At 33.9% G+C, this 20542-nt stretch overlaps 1 protein-coding gene across 6 annotated transcripts in view; it reads left to right on the top strand.

Moving 5' to 3' along the window:
• LOC149887117 (uncharacterized) overlaps positions 1-17990 on the top strand; it is a 25836-nt gene extending 7846 nt beyond the window's left edge. The window contains exons 7-10 of one of the 6 annotated variants that reach the window (XM_090090955.1): positions 16814-16876; positions 16976-17424; positions 17520-17742; positions 17816-17990. In XM_090090955.1, the coding sequence (XP_089947081.1) occupies positions 16814-16876; positions 16976-17391 (479 nt within the window). In that variant the 3' untranslated portion in view covers positions 17392-17424; positions 17520-17742; positions 17816-17990. Of the gene's footprint in view, positions 1-16622; positions 16740-16813; positions 16877-16975; positions 17425-17519; positions 17743-17815 lie in introns of those variants that run through there. The other 5 variants (XM_090090959.1, XM_090090956.1, XM_090090958.1 and 2 more) reach the window with 5 other exon arrangements.
• The last annotated feature ends 2552 nt before the right edge of the window (positions 17991-20542 follow it).

Raw genomic sequence — 20542 nt, 5'->3', positions numbered from 1 at the left:
TTTCCACTGAATAAGCAGTCTTTATAATCTTGATGAGTGATGTGTTTTTGAACGACTTTCTTTTTAACTCCTTTGCATTTTTTGTGTTCATCTTTAGCGATCTTGTAAGAGTAGAGCTTAGGACGAAGCCCAACAAACTCTTTAATTATTTTTCCACCGGCCTCGTCTTTGAACATACCTATAATCTTATTATTTAACCCTACTTTAAACCCAACGTTTTCAATAGCAGGATGGTCTTTAGAAAAGTTGCTCGTGTCAAATTTGGTTTCAAGATCATCGACAATGTCTTGATAAAAATCATCCGTTTCGATTTCGTAAAAGAGTGAGTCAGTATCAGTCATGAGTAGTTTCGCGCGATCTCCGTATTTAGGTTTGATATAGTCGTAATGATGCTCAAACATGAGAATTTTGCTTATGTCTAGAACGCTCAGTCCTAAGTAAACAGGCTTGTTGTAAAAGAGTTTTGTTCTTTTCATGTGAACCGCTGCAAGGTTTTCATCAAAAATGGTATTTCTATCATAGTTAGGTTTTCTTGACAATTTTAAGACTTCTTTTTTAGTGGTGACCAGTTTAATATCAACATGCTTTCGAATATTCTCCATGGTTTTTCCAAAGACAGAGTTATTCATGAGCTTAAAAAATTCTTTTTCAAATTCGTTTTTAGCTTTTGCTCTTAATGTGGTGTTGAGGTCAATGTATTGTTTCATGAAAGGTTCTTCTTCAAAGGTAATACCTCGATGAATTTTGGTAATGATCAATCCAAGTCGTTCATAGAGTTTTAGGTTTTCGTGATGAATGACATATTTCTCCTTGTTGTTTAAATTAGGAACGAGCTTATCCACTTTATTAATTTTTAGTCTTTCAGGAGCTAAAGGATAGTCGTTGTGTAAATCGTGTAGACTTTTAGGATAATCCAAGTCCACTTCGAGAATACAAGGCATGGATTTCCAATTGGAGAGTTCATCCTCAGCCATCCATCTGAATCCTCTAACAGGAAGAGGTTTGCACATAGCCCATCCATATAAATTATTAGCGTCTAAGTATTGAATGAATTTAGAAGGTTTTGAAGGATCATAGTCTGGCATGTATTTGTTGTTAGCAGTTCCATGACGTTTGCTGATCATGCAAATTCCACCGCGTATCCCTTTTTCTATCATATTAAGCATATCAATATCAGACAGAAGCTCTAACTGAATTCCAGTTAGCTTTAACATAGCATCCCAAGCCAAACCAGGTGAGGTGTAATACCAAGCAGGGTCAAGCTTGTAATATTCCATGCAAGTGTCTCTGAAATTTTCAAAGACATCGGCAAGTATCAAGACGTCAGACATGTTGTACAGTTTTTGGTAATCTTTAAATGTTTCACATCCAAATACATTCCAAACGTTTTGTGCATGCGCGTAGTCTTCACAGCTTATTCTATCATCATTCAGTTTGGAATAGAATGCTTCAATAGGAGGCAATTGCGTTTCGGAGAACTTTTCAATCGAGTCCACCCAGTCATAAGGGTAAATACCTTTTTTTCTTAATAAATCAAACTTTTCTCCAGAGTAATATTGAGCAACGTTTTTGCATTGATCGTTGTTTAGATTTTTAGCCAAACCGTCTAAACTACCAGCCATGAATCTGAAGCTATCAATAAACCTTAATTCTTTCCATATTTCCTTTAGTTTACCTTTCTTATTAATAAATTCTCTTACTTTGATTTTTTTCGAGAAACTGATATATTTTTCTTCATTGTTGGGTATGCAATTGAGCTTTCCACCTAATTTCTTGATGAACAAATGGCTGTCATAGCCAGACAAATTATGTAAAATGATGGGTATGAATTTTGGAAGTTTATAATCCAAGTTGCATTTGTTATGGGCAGCTCCTCGATACTTTCCAGTCAAATGACAGTGGTCTAAGACTTTATCATCGTTAAGATCTTTATTGCAAATATGACATAGAGTTGCAGTCTCAAAATTCTTTTCATCCTTATCAGTAACCACTTTCTTTTTTACTATATCAATCTTGTCAAGAATCTTTATAAGATCTGATTCAAGCATGGTTATAAACTTTTGAGCTACGTCATCGTCATCGCTTTCAGCTGTGTACATGACTGGTTTTCCCTTGTAAAGGTTATCGTCAAAGCATTTGATATAATAGCAGAAGGAGCTTGGTACGTGCTTTTGGTATTGTTTGGTGTATGACTCTTTATTATTATATTCAGTGTTGTCCTCGATGGGTTTGATAAAACTTTCAAAGTCAGCAAATACAACGTATGGAACCCTCATAGACTTGTTATAGTTTTTAAACTGAACAGTCGTCCCTTCTTTAGGAAGTTCGATTCTTACTGAGGTGTTATCATAACAATAAGGTTGATGCTGTTGAAGCTTTTCTTCCTGGTCATAGCCTTGCAAGCAATTTCTGCAATAATGTTGTTTTCTTTTACCTTTTGATGTTTGTGTAGACAATAACCTGCTTAAACTTTTAATAAGACAGTAATGGTCAGTGTCTTCGTTTGAAATAAACAACAAATCAACACAGTGCTTTCGATCTGTAAATTTAGATATTTTCAAAGGATAAAGTTTTTTATTTTCATACCCAAAGACGTTGATGCTAATGTCAGGATTATTTTTCTCAAACTTTTTAATTTGAGCGATCTTGACAGGAAACTCCATTCCATCCCAATTCAGCTCTTCTGATTTTAAAATAAGATCATTGTCAATTCTTTCGTTGTTTTTATTTTTCAGATTCAACGCTCGAGCGACTGACCATTTAAAGCATTGATTGTCCTTGTTTTCCATGTTGATGATAGCCTTTTTGTCTTTCAGCTCTTTAGACAGTTCAATATAGGAAGAACCGCTGAGAGGCTCGTAATCAGTAAAGTTAATATCCATCCTTAAAATCTTAGACAGGGTAGAATTAGATCCTAAAGCATTGTATTTAACACTACTTTCCAAGACTTTTCCTTCCATTTCACCCATGAGCTCTCTTACATTTGTAGCTGCTAGAATAATCTCTGATCTTGATGAAAAGCTTGCTTCCCGAGTCACTTCTTCACCAGTCATCATGCTTAAAGATTTCATTTTACACGTTAAAATAATTCTTACTCTGGTGTTTCTTTCCCCTTCCATGGTTTGAATGCTAGACTCTCTTACCAAATTAAAAAAGGATGCAATGTCTTGGTATCGAGAAGAAGGTGTGTAAGAAAATTGTCTCACAGAACTCTCCGCTGAATGTTCAGTCATTTTAAACTTTACTGTAAATGGTTTTGGCACAGGCTGTACTATAATTGGCACGGGTTGTTTATACTCTGTTCTTAATACAAGTGATTTGATAGACTGTATCTTTTTATCGATTTGTTCTACTGATTTGCTTACCTTATTCTTGACTACTTCAGGAACGTAGGGTTCTATCCATTCTTTAATATCATTAAACTTAGTTTTAACATACGACGCTACACTTTTTGCAGCTGCCGTCAGACTTGAAAATAAAGGTCTTGGTGCTGGAACCGGTCTAGGTGTAATAACGTTTGTTGAATCTATAACTGGTGTGTTAAGAATAGAGGGTTCATCTCCAGTCACCCGATTTTGCAAGAGAGCAGAAGGTTCGAATGAAATCAAGTCGTCAGACCTTGGTCTTGGAGCAGGCACAGGTCTAGGTGCTGGAACCGGTCTTGGGGCAGACACAGGTCTTTCAGGACTAACAACAATCCTTACTTTTGTTGGCTTAATTGAAACTTTTGTCGGCTTTACAGAAACTTTTACAGGTGGTTGAACAAACCTAACCACGGTAGGTCTTACATTAACAGACAACGGTCTCGCCTCAGTCGTTCGTCTACGAGTAGCAGGTCCATACCCAATGATAGGTCTTGTTGTTTTAATAGCCTCAACAAGCTCTTCCCTAGTCATTCTGGTATAGTCTTTTATAGCTCTTTCTTTAGCATCTCTTCTTAATGATGCCATTGATACTTTTTGATCTTTCACACTTTTACTTTCCATTTTTATTACGGAAAGATTTTTGTTTAAGCCACTTTCAATTTTTCGCTCTTTGGCGGTAGTTTTTGCTTTTTGCTTTTTAGCATCAGTTTTATCACCCATTTTATTAAGGGAAAGAAAATTTTTTTCGGTGCATTCAATTTTTCGCTCTTTAGCAATTAAATCTGGTTTTGAAGAATAGATACTCATTTTATCTCTGCCGTGATTTTCTTTAAGTCAATTCAATTTTTTTAAATCTTGGCACACTTTCAGCATATTTTCTTCTTCGAAAAGTTTTTATCGTTTTTTAATTCTTTTCGCGGGAGAATTAAAAACTTATGAAACAAGATAATTGGCAAAAATTTTGCTTATTGAGTCGTATACATGTGCTTGACCCATTTCATCAAATCTAATCGTATACTTTCTTCCCCACTCGTCATGTGCAGTAAATTCACATCCAGTCGCATGAATTTCTTTTTCTTCATCAAACAGATGCGCATGACCCATGGTATCAAATTCAATCACATACTTCCTCTCCATCTTTTTATTTATGCCAAGAATTTTATTTAAGTCAATTTTTTAACATGTTAAAAGTTAAAAAATCAATTTTGCTGCTTTTTACGTTTTTCAAGCTTTTCAGAATTTAAAAATTCAATCTTGATTCCATCATCCACCTTTCCATCTCGACGCTCTAAATATCTCCATCCACGTCCAGTCCCTGCCATCGCTTTGTAAAGAGACTTGTATTCAGTCACCTCACCCGTTTCAATGTTGGTTATTCTCACAGTGATGGGTTTTTTCTTAACTAAACTAAGCCATTCCCATTTCGGATCAACAGGTTTTTTTTCTTTTGGAGGAGGCTTTACTTTTTTTTCTTTTGCTCTTTCTAAAATCTCATCTTTACTGATCAAATTATTTTCAACCGCAAGCATCATCAACGTTATTAAATCATCTGCTGTTTTACTAACGCCGTTTTCATTCAACAAATTTTTCAAATACGATGTTGTATATCTCATTTTTATTATACCAAGATTTTTTTTAAGTCAATTCAAAAAATCATGATTCTTTAGAATACTCTCCAATGACTGGTCTTGTGTTTTTTATTGCTTTCACAAGCTCATCCTTTTTCATTTCCGAGTAACCCTTTATCGCATGGCTTTTACCTAATTCACGCAATTCTTTTACCGTTTTGCTATCCGTTTTTATTCAGATAAAAAAACTAATAAACAGCAGTCATGTTGGTTCCATCTGAAACAAATTTAAGCAGTTTGTCAGAAATAACCACTGCAAAAATAACGGTATTTGCAATAGTTGAAGTTCGAAATTTAAGGTTTACCACTAATTCAGCTGTTTCCGACGCCACTCTTTCTTTTTGCTTGCTGATATCCACAAAGAACAACGGATATAATTTTATATATTCAAGCAAGCTTAACCCAGATTGACAAACAAGTTCATTTGTACCGTAATATTTATCATCAAAAGAGAACGCATCTGAATAAGCCATGACCACTCTCTTTTCTCCAAAATTCAAGTCGTAATTGTAATTTGGATACTTTATTCCATTAACAGTCACGTAAAAATTGCTAACATCACAATGGTCAAATAGTGATGGATTAACTGTTTGACTGGAATTTCTGTTTGTCTGAAGTCCGAACAAGATAAATCTTGGAATGCTTTTGTCAGTGACTCTTCCAAGCGACCAGGTAAATTCTGTTTGACCGGCTGGAATAAGCTGTCTTTCACATTTGTTTGATTTATAAGCCACTTGAATGGGAATTTTTTGAGCTATTAAATTCATGAAATCAGTCTTTTTCGAAATATCTAATTCAACGCGAGGCATATAAAGTCTGAATTTTTTAAGGTTGATCATTCCTGCACTAACGCTCTCCGCTCTATAAATCGCATCATCACATTCTTTCTTTGTAAAGGTGATGGTATGCCTAAACCCATAAACAACTTTGTCATAGGTTTCGCAAAATCCAAAAATGTGCTTCAACGGAATTTTAAACGAAAAAGCTCCAACGGATGTAGTGTCTGCAAACAAGTGGTCTCGTCTAACATTGAATCCTGAATTTCCAACAAGATTTGACGTATCCATATACCACATCTGTTTTAATCCATCAGCAAACTGAAATCCATAAGGATATTTCATCAATCCAAGTATGGTGGTGGCTGGACCTGGATACATCACTCTTTCCACTTGCTCTCCCGACAAGTCATAAGTCACATCATTAAACAAATACATCAAAGCGTTGTTCACCAGTGCAATGTTGTCTTTAGCATCGTAAAAGGTTCCATCGCTCTTTTTCAACACTCCTTCAATAAGAATGTAAGCCTCTGATGGTACTGTTTGAATCGATTGACAGTCAATCTCAAAAGTAATCGTGCCTGAAGAATTTAAATCGAGATTGGTTGGAAGGTACTCAAAAAAATCAACTTTTTCAATACCAATATCATACTCTGGGTTCTCAGTAACTCTTAATCGCTCAGTACTTATCATTTTTTATATAATAAAAAAAATTATTTAATTCATTTAAATGTCTCTCATTGCAAGACATTGCAAGTTTATAACAAGTCATCGCAATAGAATGCTATCTTCATACTATTTTCATGCCCTGCCCCATTTTCACCAGGTCTTGAATTCGAATCGCGTTCTTTTTAGACATTTTCTTAATTTGAATAGATGAACCAGTCTTTAATTTTTCAATGGTCTTTTTACCTTTATCAATAGCCACGTCTTTAGCAGCGGAGATGGCTGAAAGGGCTAACTCTGTCCCAGCAGATTTTGCAGCTGTAATCGCTTCTTGCCCAATTTTGCTTGATGCAGCATTTTTAAGCAAATTCACTGTTGCTTTTGATACACTTGACGCAGCTGCTCTTTTTATGAAATTTTTAATCATGTCTACAATACCACCTCCACCAACAACGTTCTTTTTCACATATCTTCTTTTGTTCACAATGAGCATTTTTTTTTAAATAAAACAATTTTTTTTAAATAATTTTATCAATAGCCTTCATTAACGATTTATATTCCTCTTTATTAATCTCTCCTTGTCTCAACAGCTCATCGCAAATAGCAACAGCCTCGTTTCTTGAAGCCGTGTTTCCAGCATGCCAAGCAGCTATACTCAATTCAAGCTTTTCCACCAACGCATTAGGATCGCTTGGAAGAATAATGACACCGCGACCTTTTTTACCTTTTTCAATACGCATCATTTTTTCCCAAATAGGAGCAATAAGTTGTTGATACTTTGGTCTTCTTGATGATTTCGGTTTATGCGGTTGCGAATCAGATCTTATAGCATCACTGTCCATTAAAATTTTTTCATAATTTTGCAAATCTTCATCGGTATAGCTCTTTGGTATTGTTAATTCAGTCATCAGTTCCCAAAGACCTTTTGTTCCATTATACTTTTCTTCACCGACAATGATATCATTTCCATCTATTTCAACCTCCATTTTTCCAATGTACATTTTATCTCCAACTTTGTTCACTTCAAAAGGCATTTTGGATACAAATTTTCCTTTAAGCATCTTTTCATTGCTCTCAATGATAGGTTTAAATAGCTTGCTCACATCAGCTTGAAAATTCGTATCTGAAATGTTGTCATTCACGCTGTTCTGATAAATCCTCTTTCGTCTATCATTAATTTCTTTCACAATTTCATCCCTTTTATTCAGGTCTTGTATTTTAAAGAAAAACATCTTTTTAAAATACGTGGAAAAAAAACATAAATTGGTTTTTACGACTACGTTGATCCTTTCTTAAACAAATTGTTAAACGTTTGAATCGCGTCTTCTCGTCCTTTTTGGATCAAGTTTTCTTTAGTAACTTCATCTATCCCCTTTTTGGTTTTGGTTCGTATTTCCTCCATCAAGGATTTAAATTTTTGAAGCTCATCAATAATCAATTGAAACTCTGAATCGTTTATTTTTCCATCCATCAACGCTTTGGAAATGTGCTCGCTAATCGTATTCAATTTCGACTCGGCCAACACTTTAATCTTTTCATGCTTCTCCGCTTTTAGTGCTAGTTTTTTGTTGACTTGTCCTCCTACAATGGATAAAAACCCCATTCCAATAGCCACACCTTCACACGCAATTGCAACAGGGGCAGCAGCGATGGTTGATAAAAGACCAATTCCAGTCACACCCAAAGCAATGCATAAGGTTTGGATTGTATTATCTACATTAGAAATGATCCTAAACACGCGATGGTACTTTTTGCTTAGATGAACTCGCTTTGCTTTTTCACTCTCTATCTCTTTCTGAATCTCGCTTATTTTATGAAGCCTATAAACATGCCCTTCATCTACAGGAGCTGATGGAAGAACTGGATAAAGTTTTTCATTCAATATTTCCATTTTTTATTAATAAAAAAACTATTTTAAATCAATATAGTTAATCTTGCAAAGTTTTTCTCCTTTTTTAACGGTGACTTCCTTGTTGTTATAATTGTGTATGGTTATAAATATCTCATCCACAGACTCGGAAAAAATAGCATCGTTTTTGAAATAATTCAATTGGTTGCTTATTTTATCCATCAAAGTGACGACAGCAATTCCTTTGTCTAATTGTAAACCTACAGACAACGATATCTGCTTGTGAGATACAGGAGGAAATTTAATGTCTTGTTGAGCAAAAATCTCATATTGTTTGTTAACGTTGAAATAAGGTGGATGATCTAACGTTTTCGTAGACACAATAATGTTGTTTGGTTTTCTTTCCTCCAACTCTCTAACCCTCTCTTCCAAAATTTTTAATTGCAAATCCAAACTATGAACTTCTGCTGAGGCAACATTTCTAAAAAACTTGTGAGGAGCATGCATTTTACATATTAAAAATAAATTTTTTAGATCATTTTATTCTTTATATGTGAGGAATAAAATGATTATCGTTTTAAGCAGCAGAAGCACACACTCTATATTCATCCTTTTTAAAACCTTCAATCAACGCCTCAATCTTTAATCTATTTCTTTTCTCCTCCTCATCATTGATGTAAATGATAAAGTTGTTTCCACCCGTTTCATTACGCATATCTTCTAACAATTCATTATATATATAATCATCATATTCATTTTGTTCTTCAACACTCATCGAATTGTAATCTAAAACTATAGTATCATTGTAAGGTCCATTGTAAGGTAAATCTTCAGGATCAACATCTTCTGAACTAGGCAAACTAAATCCAGCAGCTTCGTCTAAAACATTAAAGTCATCATCGCTTAAATAATATCTTTCCATAAATTCTTGCGTAAATTTTTCAGTATATTCTTCCATAAATTGTTCATAAATTTCTTCTATTTCATAAGTAAATTCATCTCTTTCTATCAACTCTAACGCATATTCTTCAAGACTAGTAATTTCTTCCGGCGTTGGAGGTTCTATCCTTTCATTCATTGCATTTAGCCGTTCTATCATCGCACGCTGATTTTCTGACATACTCATTGTTATTTTTTATATGAAAAGAAATTTATTTAACTCAAAATTCAAATTTTTTTTTCTTATCATACAAAAACAGCGTGTCTATTTTTGCAAACTTAACAATTCATTATTATCTACCCATGAATTAAACGAGTCTGGATATCCTAACCATTTGACTAAAGATCTGTTCTTTTGCTTTCGAATGACTTTTTCAATTCTAAATATGTCTTGATTGGTCTTTTGCATTTCTTGTTCATAAAATGTACCTTGTATTTCTTCACCGTTAGCGTCAGCGATTTTATACGTGGGTGGATTCGTATGCTGAACATTTGACACGGTAAAAACCTCTTCAGTCCATCTCGGCGTATACCCTTTTTCAAAATGAGACTTCTTTTTTACGATTCGCACTTGATCACCCATGGAAAATTTTGGTTTTGCTGGTAATGTTTGATCCTTTCCATACAGATTCCACCATACCCTACCTTTATTCTTTTCATCGCTAGCCTCCAATGGAGTCATTTTGATGGAAGAGTGCTTTGTGTTGTTGTAATTTTTCACCATCTCATCTAATACGTCAATATATTTATTGGTATTGTTGGCTGAAAAATATTTAAACATTCTCTCTTTCATCGTTCTGTTCCATCGCTCGACAACAGAACTTTTTTCCTCGTTTTCAGTGGAGTATAATTGCACACCCAACGCTCTCACGTGCTTGTTGTAAAACTCTTTTCCTTTATCCACCCACAATTTGACGCATTTTCTTTCACCAAAAATCTTTTTCAACGATTCTGCCACTTCAAGACCTGTTTTGCTTTTTAACGGAACGATCCATCCATACTTTGAAAACACGTCGATCACCATGAGCAAATATTTTACACCGTTGTTGAATTTTGAAAACGATTGCATGTCCACCAAATCTGCAGCCCATATTTCATCAATGTCGTTTACAATCACCCTTCTTCTTTTAAAATGATGAATCACCGGTTTATGAAGCTCCTCTGCAAGCTGATCCGTCCATTTCAAATCACTCACACCCAATCCAAATTTAGCTTTGGCTTTGATGATGGGTTCGATGATTTTTCGCTCGCTTATTTCTCTCTGAGTAGGATTTTGTATAGAATCCATTTCTTCAAGCATCATTCGATCTGCTAAATTTCTGTTTTGTTTGTCGTTAAAATACTTGTAAGCTAAATCGTGGTGATATGCAGCATTGTCTACTCTATCCACCGGTTTGCTCCACTCTTGATACATGTCTGTGGAAGTAAGCCTTTTGTCTAAATTGGTACCAGGCCCTGCAAAGTTCATCCCTGGAATGTGCATTTCTCCTGGAAACTTTGCCCATGGAAGCTTTATTTTTTTTGAAAAATTGTTGATCGATTCTACCAAGTCTCCTCCACTAAGCGCATGCGCAGAAACAAACTTGCATTTACCTCTTCCGCAGACGACACAAGCTCCTTTGACTATATGCTTGTTGTTTTTTGTGATCTCGTTTTTCAAGTGAATGGTTTCAGTCTCTCTTCTACACTTAACACAGTACATTTTTTAACATATATAAAAACTTTTTTAATATAAAAAATATGGAAGTGATGAAATTGTCGTGTAAAATTGGGAAAACCAAAAGAAACAACAGCAAGCTTTTACCGAGAAGCATTCGAGGAATCATCGTTGGAAAGTCTGGATACGGAAAAACAACGTTGCTGCTCAATTTACTGCTCAGACCTGGATGGCTCGATTATAACCGCTTGCAAGTGTTTGGAAAATCCCTTTTCCAACCTGAATACAAAATACTCAAAAGATCATTCGAAAATAAACTTCCTAAAAAGGATATTGTTGATTTGTTAACGGATGATGTACAAGACGAAATGGAAAAATTGAATTTAATCCATGAAGATGTTATTAACGATCTTTCAAAAAAATATTCCAACAATGATGATATGGAATGTCAATTTTTCGAAACAGCAGACGATGTACCTGAACCTGAAGATCTTGATTCATCCAAAAACAATTTAATGATCTTTGACGATTTGCAATTGACTAATCAAAACAAATGTGAAAAATACTACATCCGAGGAAGGCACTCTAACGTTGACTGCTTTTACCTCGCTCAAAACTATTTCGAGATTCCAAGACATACCATTAGAGAAAATGCTAACTTTATTTGTCTCTTTAAACAAGACCAAAAAAGCGTTAATCACATTTATCAAGATCACGTTTCCTGCGATATGAAAATAGAAGATTTTAAAGCCTTTTGCAATCATTGCTGGAATGAACCTCACGGATTTGCTGTCATTGATCTCTCTTCTAAAAAGAACGAGGGAAAGTACCGAAGCGGGTTTGATGATTTTTTATTTTTCTAAAACAATTTAAAAAATAATTATTATTTTAAAAATGACAGGTATAATCATCGGTGTAGATGGAAAATCAAGTGTTATCACTACTGAATTTTTGGATAAAATCGTTTTTGACGAAGGAAAAAGTTATGAAATGGCTTTTCTCGGTCTTGAGACTTACAACAGCATTCCAAATGTAAACAGTAAAAACAATTCTTTCAAATACAGCATGGACAATGGAGCTCATTGGGAGAACATTAACATTCCATCAGGAAGCTATGACATTAAAGACATCAACAATTATTTACAAAAGACCGTCTCAAACACAATAAAAAATTATGCGTCTCAAAGCGCTAGCTACGTCACAGCAAATAAAATCAGCTACTCTCCCGATAACATAAAAATCGGATCCAATTTAAGCACTTTAAAATCAACCATCACACTTGGAATGAATTATTTGATGGATTTGAACGTGGAAAACAGCATCGCATCAGTTTTAGGGTTTACTAAAAGAAAATTAAATTCCAATTCCGAATACGAGTCGGATCAAATCGTTAGAATTTCAAGCATTAGCACCATCAGAATCGTTAACAACGTTATCGGATCATCCTATATTAATGGAACCCAACTCAATTGCATTTACTCCTTTTATCCAAATGTTAGTCCTGGCTATAAAATCATTGAGAGACCAATGCATTTGATTTATCTTCCTGTTAAACTGTTTGAAATTTCAACAATGGTTACTCGCATCATTGATCAGAATGGAGATTTGGTTGATTTTCGTGGAGAGGATATTGCAATACGATATCATATTCGAGAAGTGAAATAAATAATTTTTAATACATAAAAAATGAGCAATTATCAAAATATCAAAATTAATATCTCGCAGAGCCAATCTGATAAAATTAAAAAAGCCATTCAAGACAAAACCGATACTAGCATTAAGCTTTCTCATCAAGACTTGAACGGTAAACATGTTCTCGCTATCACTAATGCGCAATTGAATAAAATTAGAAAAGCGTATGAATCTGGAAAAGGTGTTACACTCAAACTGAGCAAAAGACAACTTGTACACAACTCAACCATTGAAGGTGGATTTATCGGAGCTCTTCTACCGTTACTAGGTATGTTAGGCAGCACTCTTGCTACAAGAGTAGTTCCTGCTCTCGCCACTGGATTGTTAGCAGGTGTAGGTTCTTCTGCCGGCTCTGCTATGGTTGATAAAATTGCAGGAAGAGGTCTTTTTTACATGAGCAAAAATGGGAAAGGAATGAAGATAAAAACTTTAGGTGGAGAAGGATTGTTTATCACCCCATGGACTAAAAATGTTTACGGTGATGGACTCTTCATTAAAACTGGAAAAGGCTATCAATCTGCTGGAGCTGGATTATTACTCGGACCTAACTCACCCTTTAATAGTATACCCTTTTTAGGTGCTATTCTATGAAAATCGCTTGTTAAAAAATTCGGATAAACTTTTTAAGAAATTAAAAAAAAAATGATCGACTTTCAATGGATTGATGTAGAAGGAATTGTTTTACCCAATGAGGCTTTAACTAACTTTCAATTGATAAAGGCTGCTAAACAGTTAAAATTAAAAAACTTTCAAGGTGTGTTTGTCAGGGATGAGTTACCAAAAAAGCCAATGAAAAAAGAATGTGGAATCGTGAATACGGGAGATTCAAGCACTGGTGGATTTCATTGGGTCTGTTGGTATAAAGACGGAGACAAAAAATACAGTTTTGACTCTTATGCCCAGCCTCCTCTTGTCGAGCTCGTTGACTATTTGAAAAGCCCTGTTTATTATAACAGCGAGAGAGTTCAGTTTGGTGATACGTCTTATTGTGGTCATTTGTGTCTTTACATCTTAAAAAAATTGAATGAAGGTCTTGACTTTCAAGAAGTTATCAATACCTTGTGGTGAAATTTTTAAAGAATAAATTTTTTTTAAAAATAACAAACCATGAACGTTATCCGATCTCATCAGCATAACATTTACACCGAAGAAATCAACAAAGTCGCTCTCAGTGCTAACGATGATAAAAGACACATCTTACAAGACGGTATTCACACCCTAGCCCTTGGACACTACGGAATAAAACCACGCTTTACATTTATGGACTATGATAAACTCTTTAACATTATGGAATAAATTACGAAAAAGATACAGTTTTATACTTCTTTGCAGGTTCCGGCATGATATTAACAATGAGATGGAAATCTAATAACATTTTTACATTTTAAAAACACAATACCATCTTGAATTCCTTAAGTATGGAAAAGTATCAATGAGCCAGAATCCGCATATTGTAGTAGTTATGTATGTATGTATGTATGTATGAATGTATGTATGTATGTATGTATGTATGTATGTATGTATGTATGTATGTATGTATGTATGTATGTATGTATGTATGTATGTATGTATGTATGTATGTATGTATGTTAGGGTGTGACAGTTGCCCCAACTTTGTCGTATGAGGCTGTTCATAATTTTGGTATTGTATTTAGTCATAAAAATAAGATTTATAATGTTTTTTTTAAGATTAATCCACAATTGAATGAGCACCGTCAAATTTAAAATACAGAATTTAGCCTAAAAATCACTATTTTTCCTACACTCTAATACCATGGTAGAGCTTAGAAAATAAAAATGGCTTTCTTATATTAAATACAGCTATGCAAAGTACAAGTACAATAAATGATATGAAAAAGTTTTTTTTACATGGTGTAATAAGGTATAATTGTCTAAATGAAATTACTCGTTTTCCTGGACTAGAAACCATGATTTCTCTTTTTGTGTACGAAATCGCTTTCGCTGATTAGGAACCCGTTGTCTATCAGATTCTACTACTTGGAGAACATCTTGAAAGTGCTTCTCATCCCTTTTTTACCCTCTTTACATCCCTAGTTACACCTAGAAAGTCATGGCACACCTTTACACCACGCTCTGCTGCCTCATTTACCACCTGAAGTTTGTCGACAATCAGCTTCATGTTTTGATAGTCTTCCCTATTAATCCAATCATGTGCTGGAGCATAGAGGAATTTATAGGGCATACCAAAAATGCTAAAAAATCTGAATGAATCCGGCCCAATTAGGTCAACTAAAGAAGTACCACATTCTATTGTAGGAGGAAGATAGGGCTTGCTATATCCCCCAAAGTTAAGTCCAACTCTCTTTGTGACAGAAGTCTTTTCAAAGAAAAGAATGGATTTCCTCATTTCCTCTTTAGTTTCTACTGCTACCATAGGTGAGAACAGAGCCAATGGAATCAACTCCTCAGCTAAGTACCAAGTGTGCCGACTGAATGCCATACAAGCACTTTCAACTAGAGTTGAGTCATGCTCAGCAAATTTTACCAGCTTTTCCACTAAAATCAAGTCATTAACTGGTGCACCAGCTGGTACAGGACAAACAAGCCACCACTGCACATATACTGAAACTGTGAACACAACAAATCATTCCAATTTTCTTATTTGGTTGCAAGTAACAATTTCAGCTTTTTAAAAATGTTCTTTGATCTGTCCGGACAGAAGCACAATCTTTAGAGAATAAAGGAGTTTACTCATCCACCTTGCTTTGTGAAGGGCACCAGGATAGCGCATCTTGAAGTTCTTTGGTTCAGATCCCTTAGTTATTATGTACAAACAAAGCTGAACCAGCTCTTTGTAGTCACCTCGTGTAAAAGATTATGTTAAAGATTCACGAAAAAAATTAGCCATCTCTTGCTGGTGTTCTTCTTTTATAAACATCATATTAGGGTAATGATACTTCGCTTGTTCATCTGATGATAGTTGAGGGAAATGTTTTTTGAACCTAGAAAAGTGAAAAAGATAGTAAATAAATGTTAGCTTTTAAGTTAAAAATATAAAAAGTAAGTTCACTCATCCCAATTTTTAAAAGTAGCTTTTTACTATTATGTGTCTCTTCATTGATTGAAGGTAACACTAATGGTGTATTCAATTAGACTCACCTTTGAAAGATCAAAATATTTGGACTAGCTGATGTCTCAACTTTCAAACCTTCCCAGCAATGACTCAAAAGTAATTAACCCACATGCCTTCGACAAGGAAACCAGAATAGGGCACGATCTAATTCGTTCTGTAAAGATACACATGCAGCAGTTCTCTTTCCTGAAAATGCATACATCTACAGTGTAGATGTAAGATCTTTATTCATATATTCTAAATTTAATTAATTAAGTTTACCTGTATTTGATGAAGTTGTATCAAAAACCATACCAATAACATTTTCTTCACAATTCCATTCTCTAAGAAGTTTTTTAGTTGCTTTTGATATGATGTCTCCAAGAACTTTACCAGTTTCTTTAGTTGATTTTGGAAGTGGAGGAACGCCAAGGAGCTTTGTCCCATCAGCCCCAGACACAAGAATTGGCAATCGGTCATCTGTTCCTTTGGAATCAAGAGTGTCCATAAGTTTTTCATCCCAATGCACAAGCATTATAGGCAATGGCATCCAATTTTCTTTAATCTTCAAACTTATTTCAGGTACAATGGCGGTTCTATACCGATGGGCTGTCCTTGCATTTAGACATAGCTTGTAAAGGTCACCCCCACATGCCGCTACAAGGGAATGCACAATTGCACTAAGTTGGGTTGATGAGATGTTGTTACGGATACTGCATGAAACAAGATCAGGGTTTTTCAATATATCATGAGGAACAAAGATATCTATGCCACATTTAACTAATCTTCTGTGTTTCCTACTTTGTGTTATGGTGGTAATTTCTTCAATATTCTCATCCTCACAAGAGCTAGTGCCTGGTTCAAGATTTATCATTTCAAAAGTACGTTTACACGGGTTTAGTTCTTCTCGCTCCAGATGATGTTTTTGTCTTTCTATTCGCTTTTTTGTCTTTTCTGTATGTATGTAGTACACACAGGGTTCCACACTTTTGTGGTTTGGAGGGGTCTCCATAATGTCATTTTAACTTTAATGAAGTTAATATAGCTGTATTGTATTTAAGGGGATCTTAAAGGAAAGGAATGCAATGAAAATAGTAAGTAAAGCTTTGAAATGCATTTAAAAATAATTTATGCATCGTTAAAAAATTTTAAATGATTATTTAATTAGGATTTGCTCAACTTCTCACTATGATGGAGACATCAATGAAAAAGCATTCTGAAAATGAAAAAAGTGAATGTTATTTTGTTTTCTATTTGGCTTTATTGTTTCTGAAATGCATTTAATATTAATTTTATTATTTCAACTTATTTGCTTTAATGACTTTTTTAGGGATTATTTGTGTGTTAAGTTCATTAGAAAGATCAACCCAGGACTTATCCAATGCAGTTTTGCAGTTAAACAAGCCCCATGATCTATCTTCTTTAACACATCATATACCAAAATTGACAAAAAGTCTTACTTCTAACTCAAATCAATATTCAGATTTATTAAATGATTCTGTTGAATTAGAAAATACATGTGACTTCAATGTAACTCAAAGTTTTCATTCATCTTTTCAGAAGTGGAAGGCACCCAGCACTTCATATGGGTCTAGTAGAGCAACCTCCCACACTCTCAACTCTTCTGATATGTCTGATCAACTTAATCATTCATTTAGCATAACAAATTGTAATGCGTTTAATGACAGTCTTGTTTCTAAATCAAATCTTGCTGAAACTCCTGTTTGTATATCCATTCCAATCTAGAAAGAACCTAACTACCCAGACGGATCTAGTAGAGTAAGAATTTTCATGTTGCAAAATTTATCTTTTTTTTTTATCTATATATTTAATTATATGAATTATATTCATAAACCTTCTACTTTGTAATTTAGAAGCAATTAGTGCCAGGTCACAAAATATACATTGACCATGTAAAATTCAGCAAATGTAACAAATCGCATGGTACAAATAGATTTGTAAACGATCTTTTGGTGTCATTGGTGGGAAACACAGACTATCTAAGAAGTGTCAGTTTGTCTGGCAAGCAAAGTAATGCTCACTCTGACAAAGTAGCAAAACCCAAAATTTGTCAAGACCTCGTTGACGGTGTTGTTGGTAAATAGTTATAGCATTTGAATATCTTTATTAAACGAAAAAAATAATTAATTGAACTCTTTTGTATTTTTAGCTTGTGCCTGTCAGATACTGGGAGTGTCGTCAAAGGATGTGCGAACAGCAATCAAAATAAAGTTAAATATTGCGTCGAAAGTTAAAAAGAGTTAAAATATGAAAGATGTTGTAAGAATGTACATAGTGTATTTCTGTCTTTTTTGATTATATATATATAGTCATTTGTCTTAAAAGTTTATAAATGCTCTTTTTCTTATTTTTTCTCCCAATACCAAATATTCCTTATATGTAATATACAGATGGTTTAAAGAATATCAAAAAAAGTCTATGAAATTGCTATAGGTAGCAATTTTATTGTCTATAATATATGTAGTATATAATATATGTAATATATAACATAGACTATAACATGGAATATATTCCATCGATTCTATAGACCATCTAAATGATAATAGAAAATATTTCCTATACCCTCTCGAAAAAGACGATCTATAGAAACCTCTATAGACTTTCTGTAGTTAAATTTCTATAGGCTATGTTTCAAAAGTCTATAGAAAATAGTATTGATCTTTTCTATAGAAACTTCTATAGACTTTCAATTGCATATTCTATAGACTTTTAGTAGTTGAATTTCTATAGAGAATATGTTCCAAAAGCCTATAGAAAAAAGGATTGATTTTTTGTATAGAAAATCTATACAAATTTTGTCCTGGGAAATCCGACACCCAGCTTTCTAGTTGTATTTTGTGTGTAAAGCGCTGTTGTATAGTGCTGCTACCTGGCGGACAACACTAAAACAAACGCTCAGTGAGTTTTATGCGAGTACGTCTACTGCTTGTTTTGCTATAAATAAATAACTATTTTTTGAAGTTTTCCATGTTAAAACTGACACCTGGATGAACTGAGGTAAGATTCTAATTGTTAGTATTACTAAAAAACCACTTAGTTAGCTAGAAAATATATATTAAAACCAACATTTTGGCATAGCCGTTTTAGGATTTGGAGCTAGCAGTAGTTTGTAAGGTTAGGTTTCCGCCAATTTGTTCCACCGGGGTAACACACCACCATGGGGTAATGCCGACAGGTGTCGGTATTGCCTCATTTATAAAATATTTAAGGTGGTCCTATACTAGAAAAAATCGAAAAAATCATTTTTTCTAATATTACAAATTCTGAAATTTCAAACAATCTACATTCCGAATATATACAAATCATTATAATAAATTATATTTCAAATACTCTAAAATTGTAAGTTTTGTAACGAAGTTATAATTTTTTCTAAGCAACACCCCTAGCAACGGATTTTTTATATTAAAAAAAAGCTATTTTAGAGTTTTTCGCCATTATATACTAGATTTATGACACTATTAGAAACATAAGAGCCAGTAACTGTTTCCTGTTTGCTTAACTTAAGAAAGTAAAGACTTTCATAACCCTCCCAAAGCCCAACATGTTTCAAAGAAACTCTGGAATATTTGTCACCCCTTCTATTCTTGTCAACAGATTATAAAGATGATCGCAATAACAGAAAGCAACACTCCATAATCATGATAGGTACCCCTTTGAAAGCAGTTTTGTAAGAAGCTAAAAAGAAAAAAGAAATTAAAGATGTAAAAGCCAAGCTTAGACTAGAAAAACTTATGGACAACCCTAAGGTGATACCTAAAGTCAATCTCAAACTCTTGAAGAATAGGTCTAGCAATGTTGGAAAAATAGTGAAAACTAAAATGAACACCCATCCTAAAAACAAGTCTGCAGCTAAAAGAAAAACAACGCAGAAGAGGTGTCGTAGACAAATTTCTTTTGAAGAATCAGCTTCTGAGGAAGATATTGATGAAACTAAACAATGTGATGATGACGAGCTTGACGACGGGATTGATTTATTTTCAAAGGACATTGAGATGTGGTGAGTATGGAAAAAAAACTGAACTCTGGTATAGTTGTGTCTATTGTGGAAAATGGGCGCATGCAGATTGTAGCGGTTGTGATTCCCCTGAAAACTATATTTGTGACTTTTACCCTACTCATTAATCTTCGATTTGAAAAAAGGTTTTTTTTATCTCAAAGAGTTAACCTGTCTTACTTTGTTATTATCAATTATATTCTACGTTTATTTACTCTATATAACAACAAAACACGTTTGCTAAAATAATTGTCTTATTAATTACTAATGTCGGTATTACCCCAAAGTGGTGTCGCAATTACCCCGGCGGCTGGGAAAATACTGACAATGAGCTTAAATTACGAAAAATATTCATCTAACATTTGTAACGTAAATAATTTTAAAACATTACATATTAATTTGATGCAGAAAATTAGGACAAATCTTTAGGTTCTTTCACCAAAATTGTAACTAATTAGAAATTAAAAACCTAACTAACCTAAAAAATTATAAAAATCAAATTGTATTAAGGTGTCGGCTTCCCCCGGTCTACCCTATATACATATCCGTCGATGAGATGATAGAAAAAAAAAAAAAAAAAGAAAAGAAAATAAGAATTAAAAACTGAATCTTCTCTACAGATGAAAAGTAAAATATAACTTGTTAAGTATAGCAACAATAAAAAAGTTATTGCTTGTAACTTTCTTAAGGGAAAAAAAAAATTAATGTTTAGTGTTTAGTTTTTTATAAATTTTGTTGTCAATAAGTTAATTTTTTTTTTCCGAAAAGTTCCGAAAGTTCTACACAATGATATATATAAACATAAACTTACATGAATATATATTAATATATATTAAATATGTTAATATATATCATTGGTTCTACATGACATTCGGAAGTTTT

This window comes from Hydra viridissima, unplaced genomic scaffold, assembly GCF_058129835.1.
Source record: "Hydra viridissima isolate aposymbiotic clone 2 unplaced genomic scaffold, HvirCarnegie_v1 scaffold_6, whole genome shotgun sequence".
NCBI lineage: Eukaryota > Metazoa > Cnidaria > Hydrozoa > Anthoathecata > Hydridae > Hydra > Hydra viridissima.
Note: the sequence above shows the minus strand (reverse complement) of the source record. Positions and strands in the feature narration are given on the sequence as shown.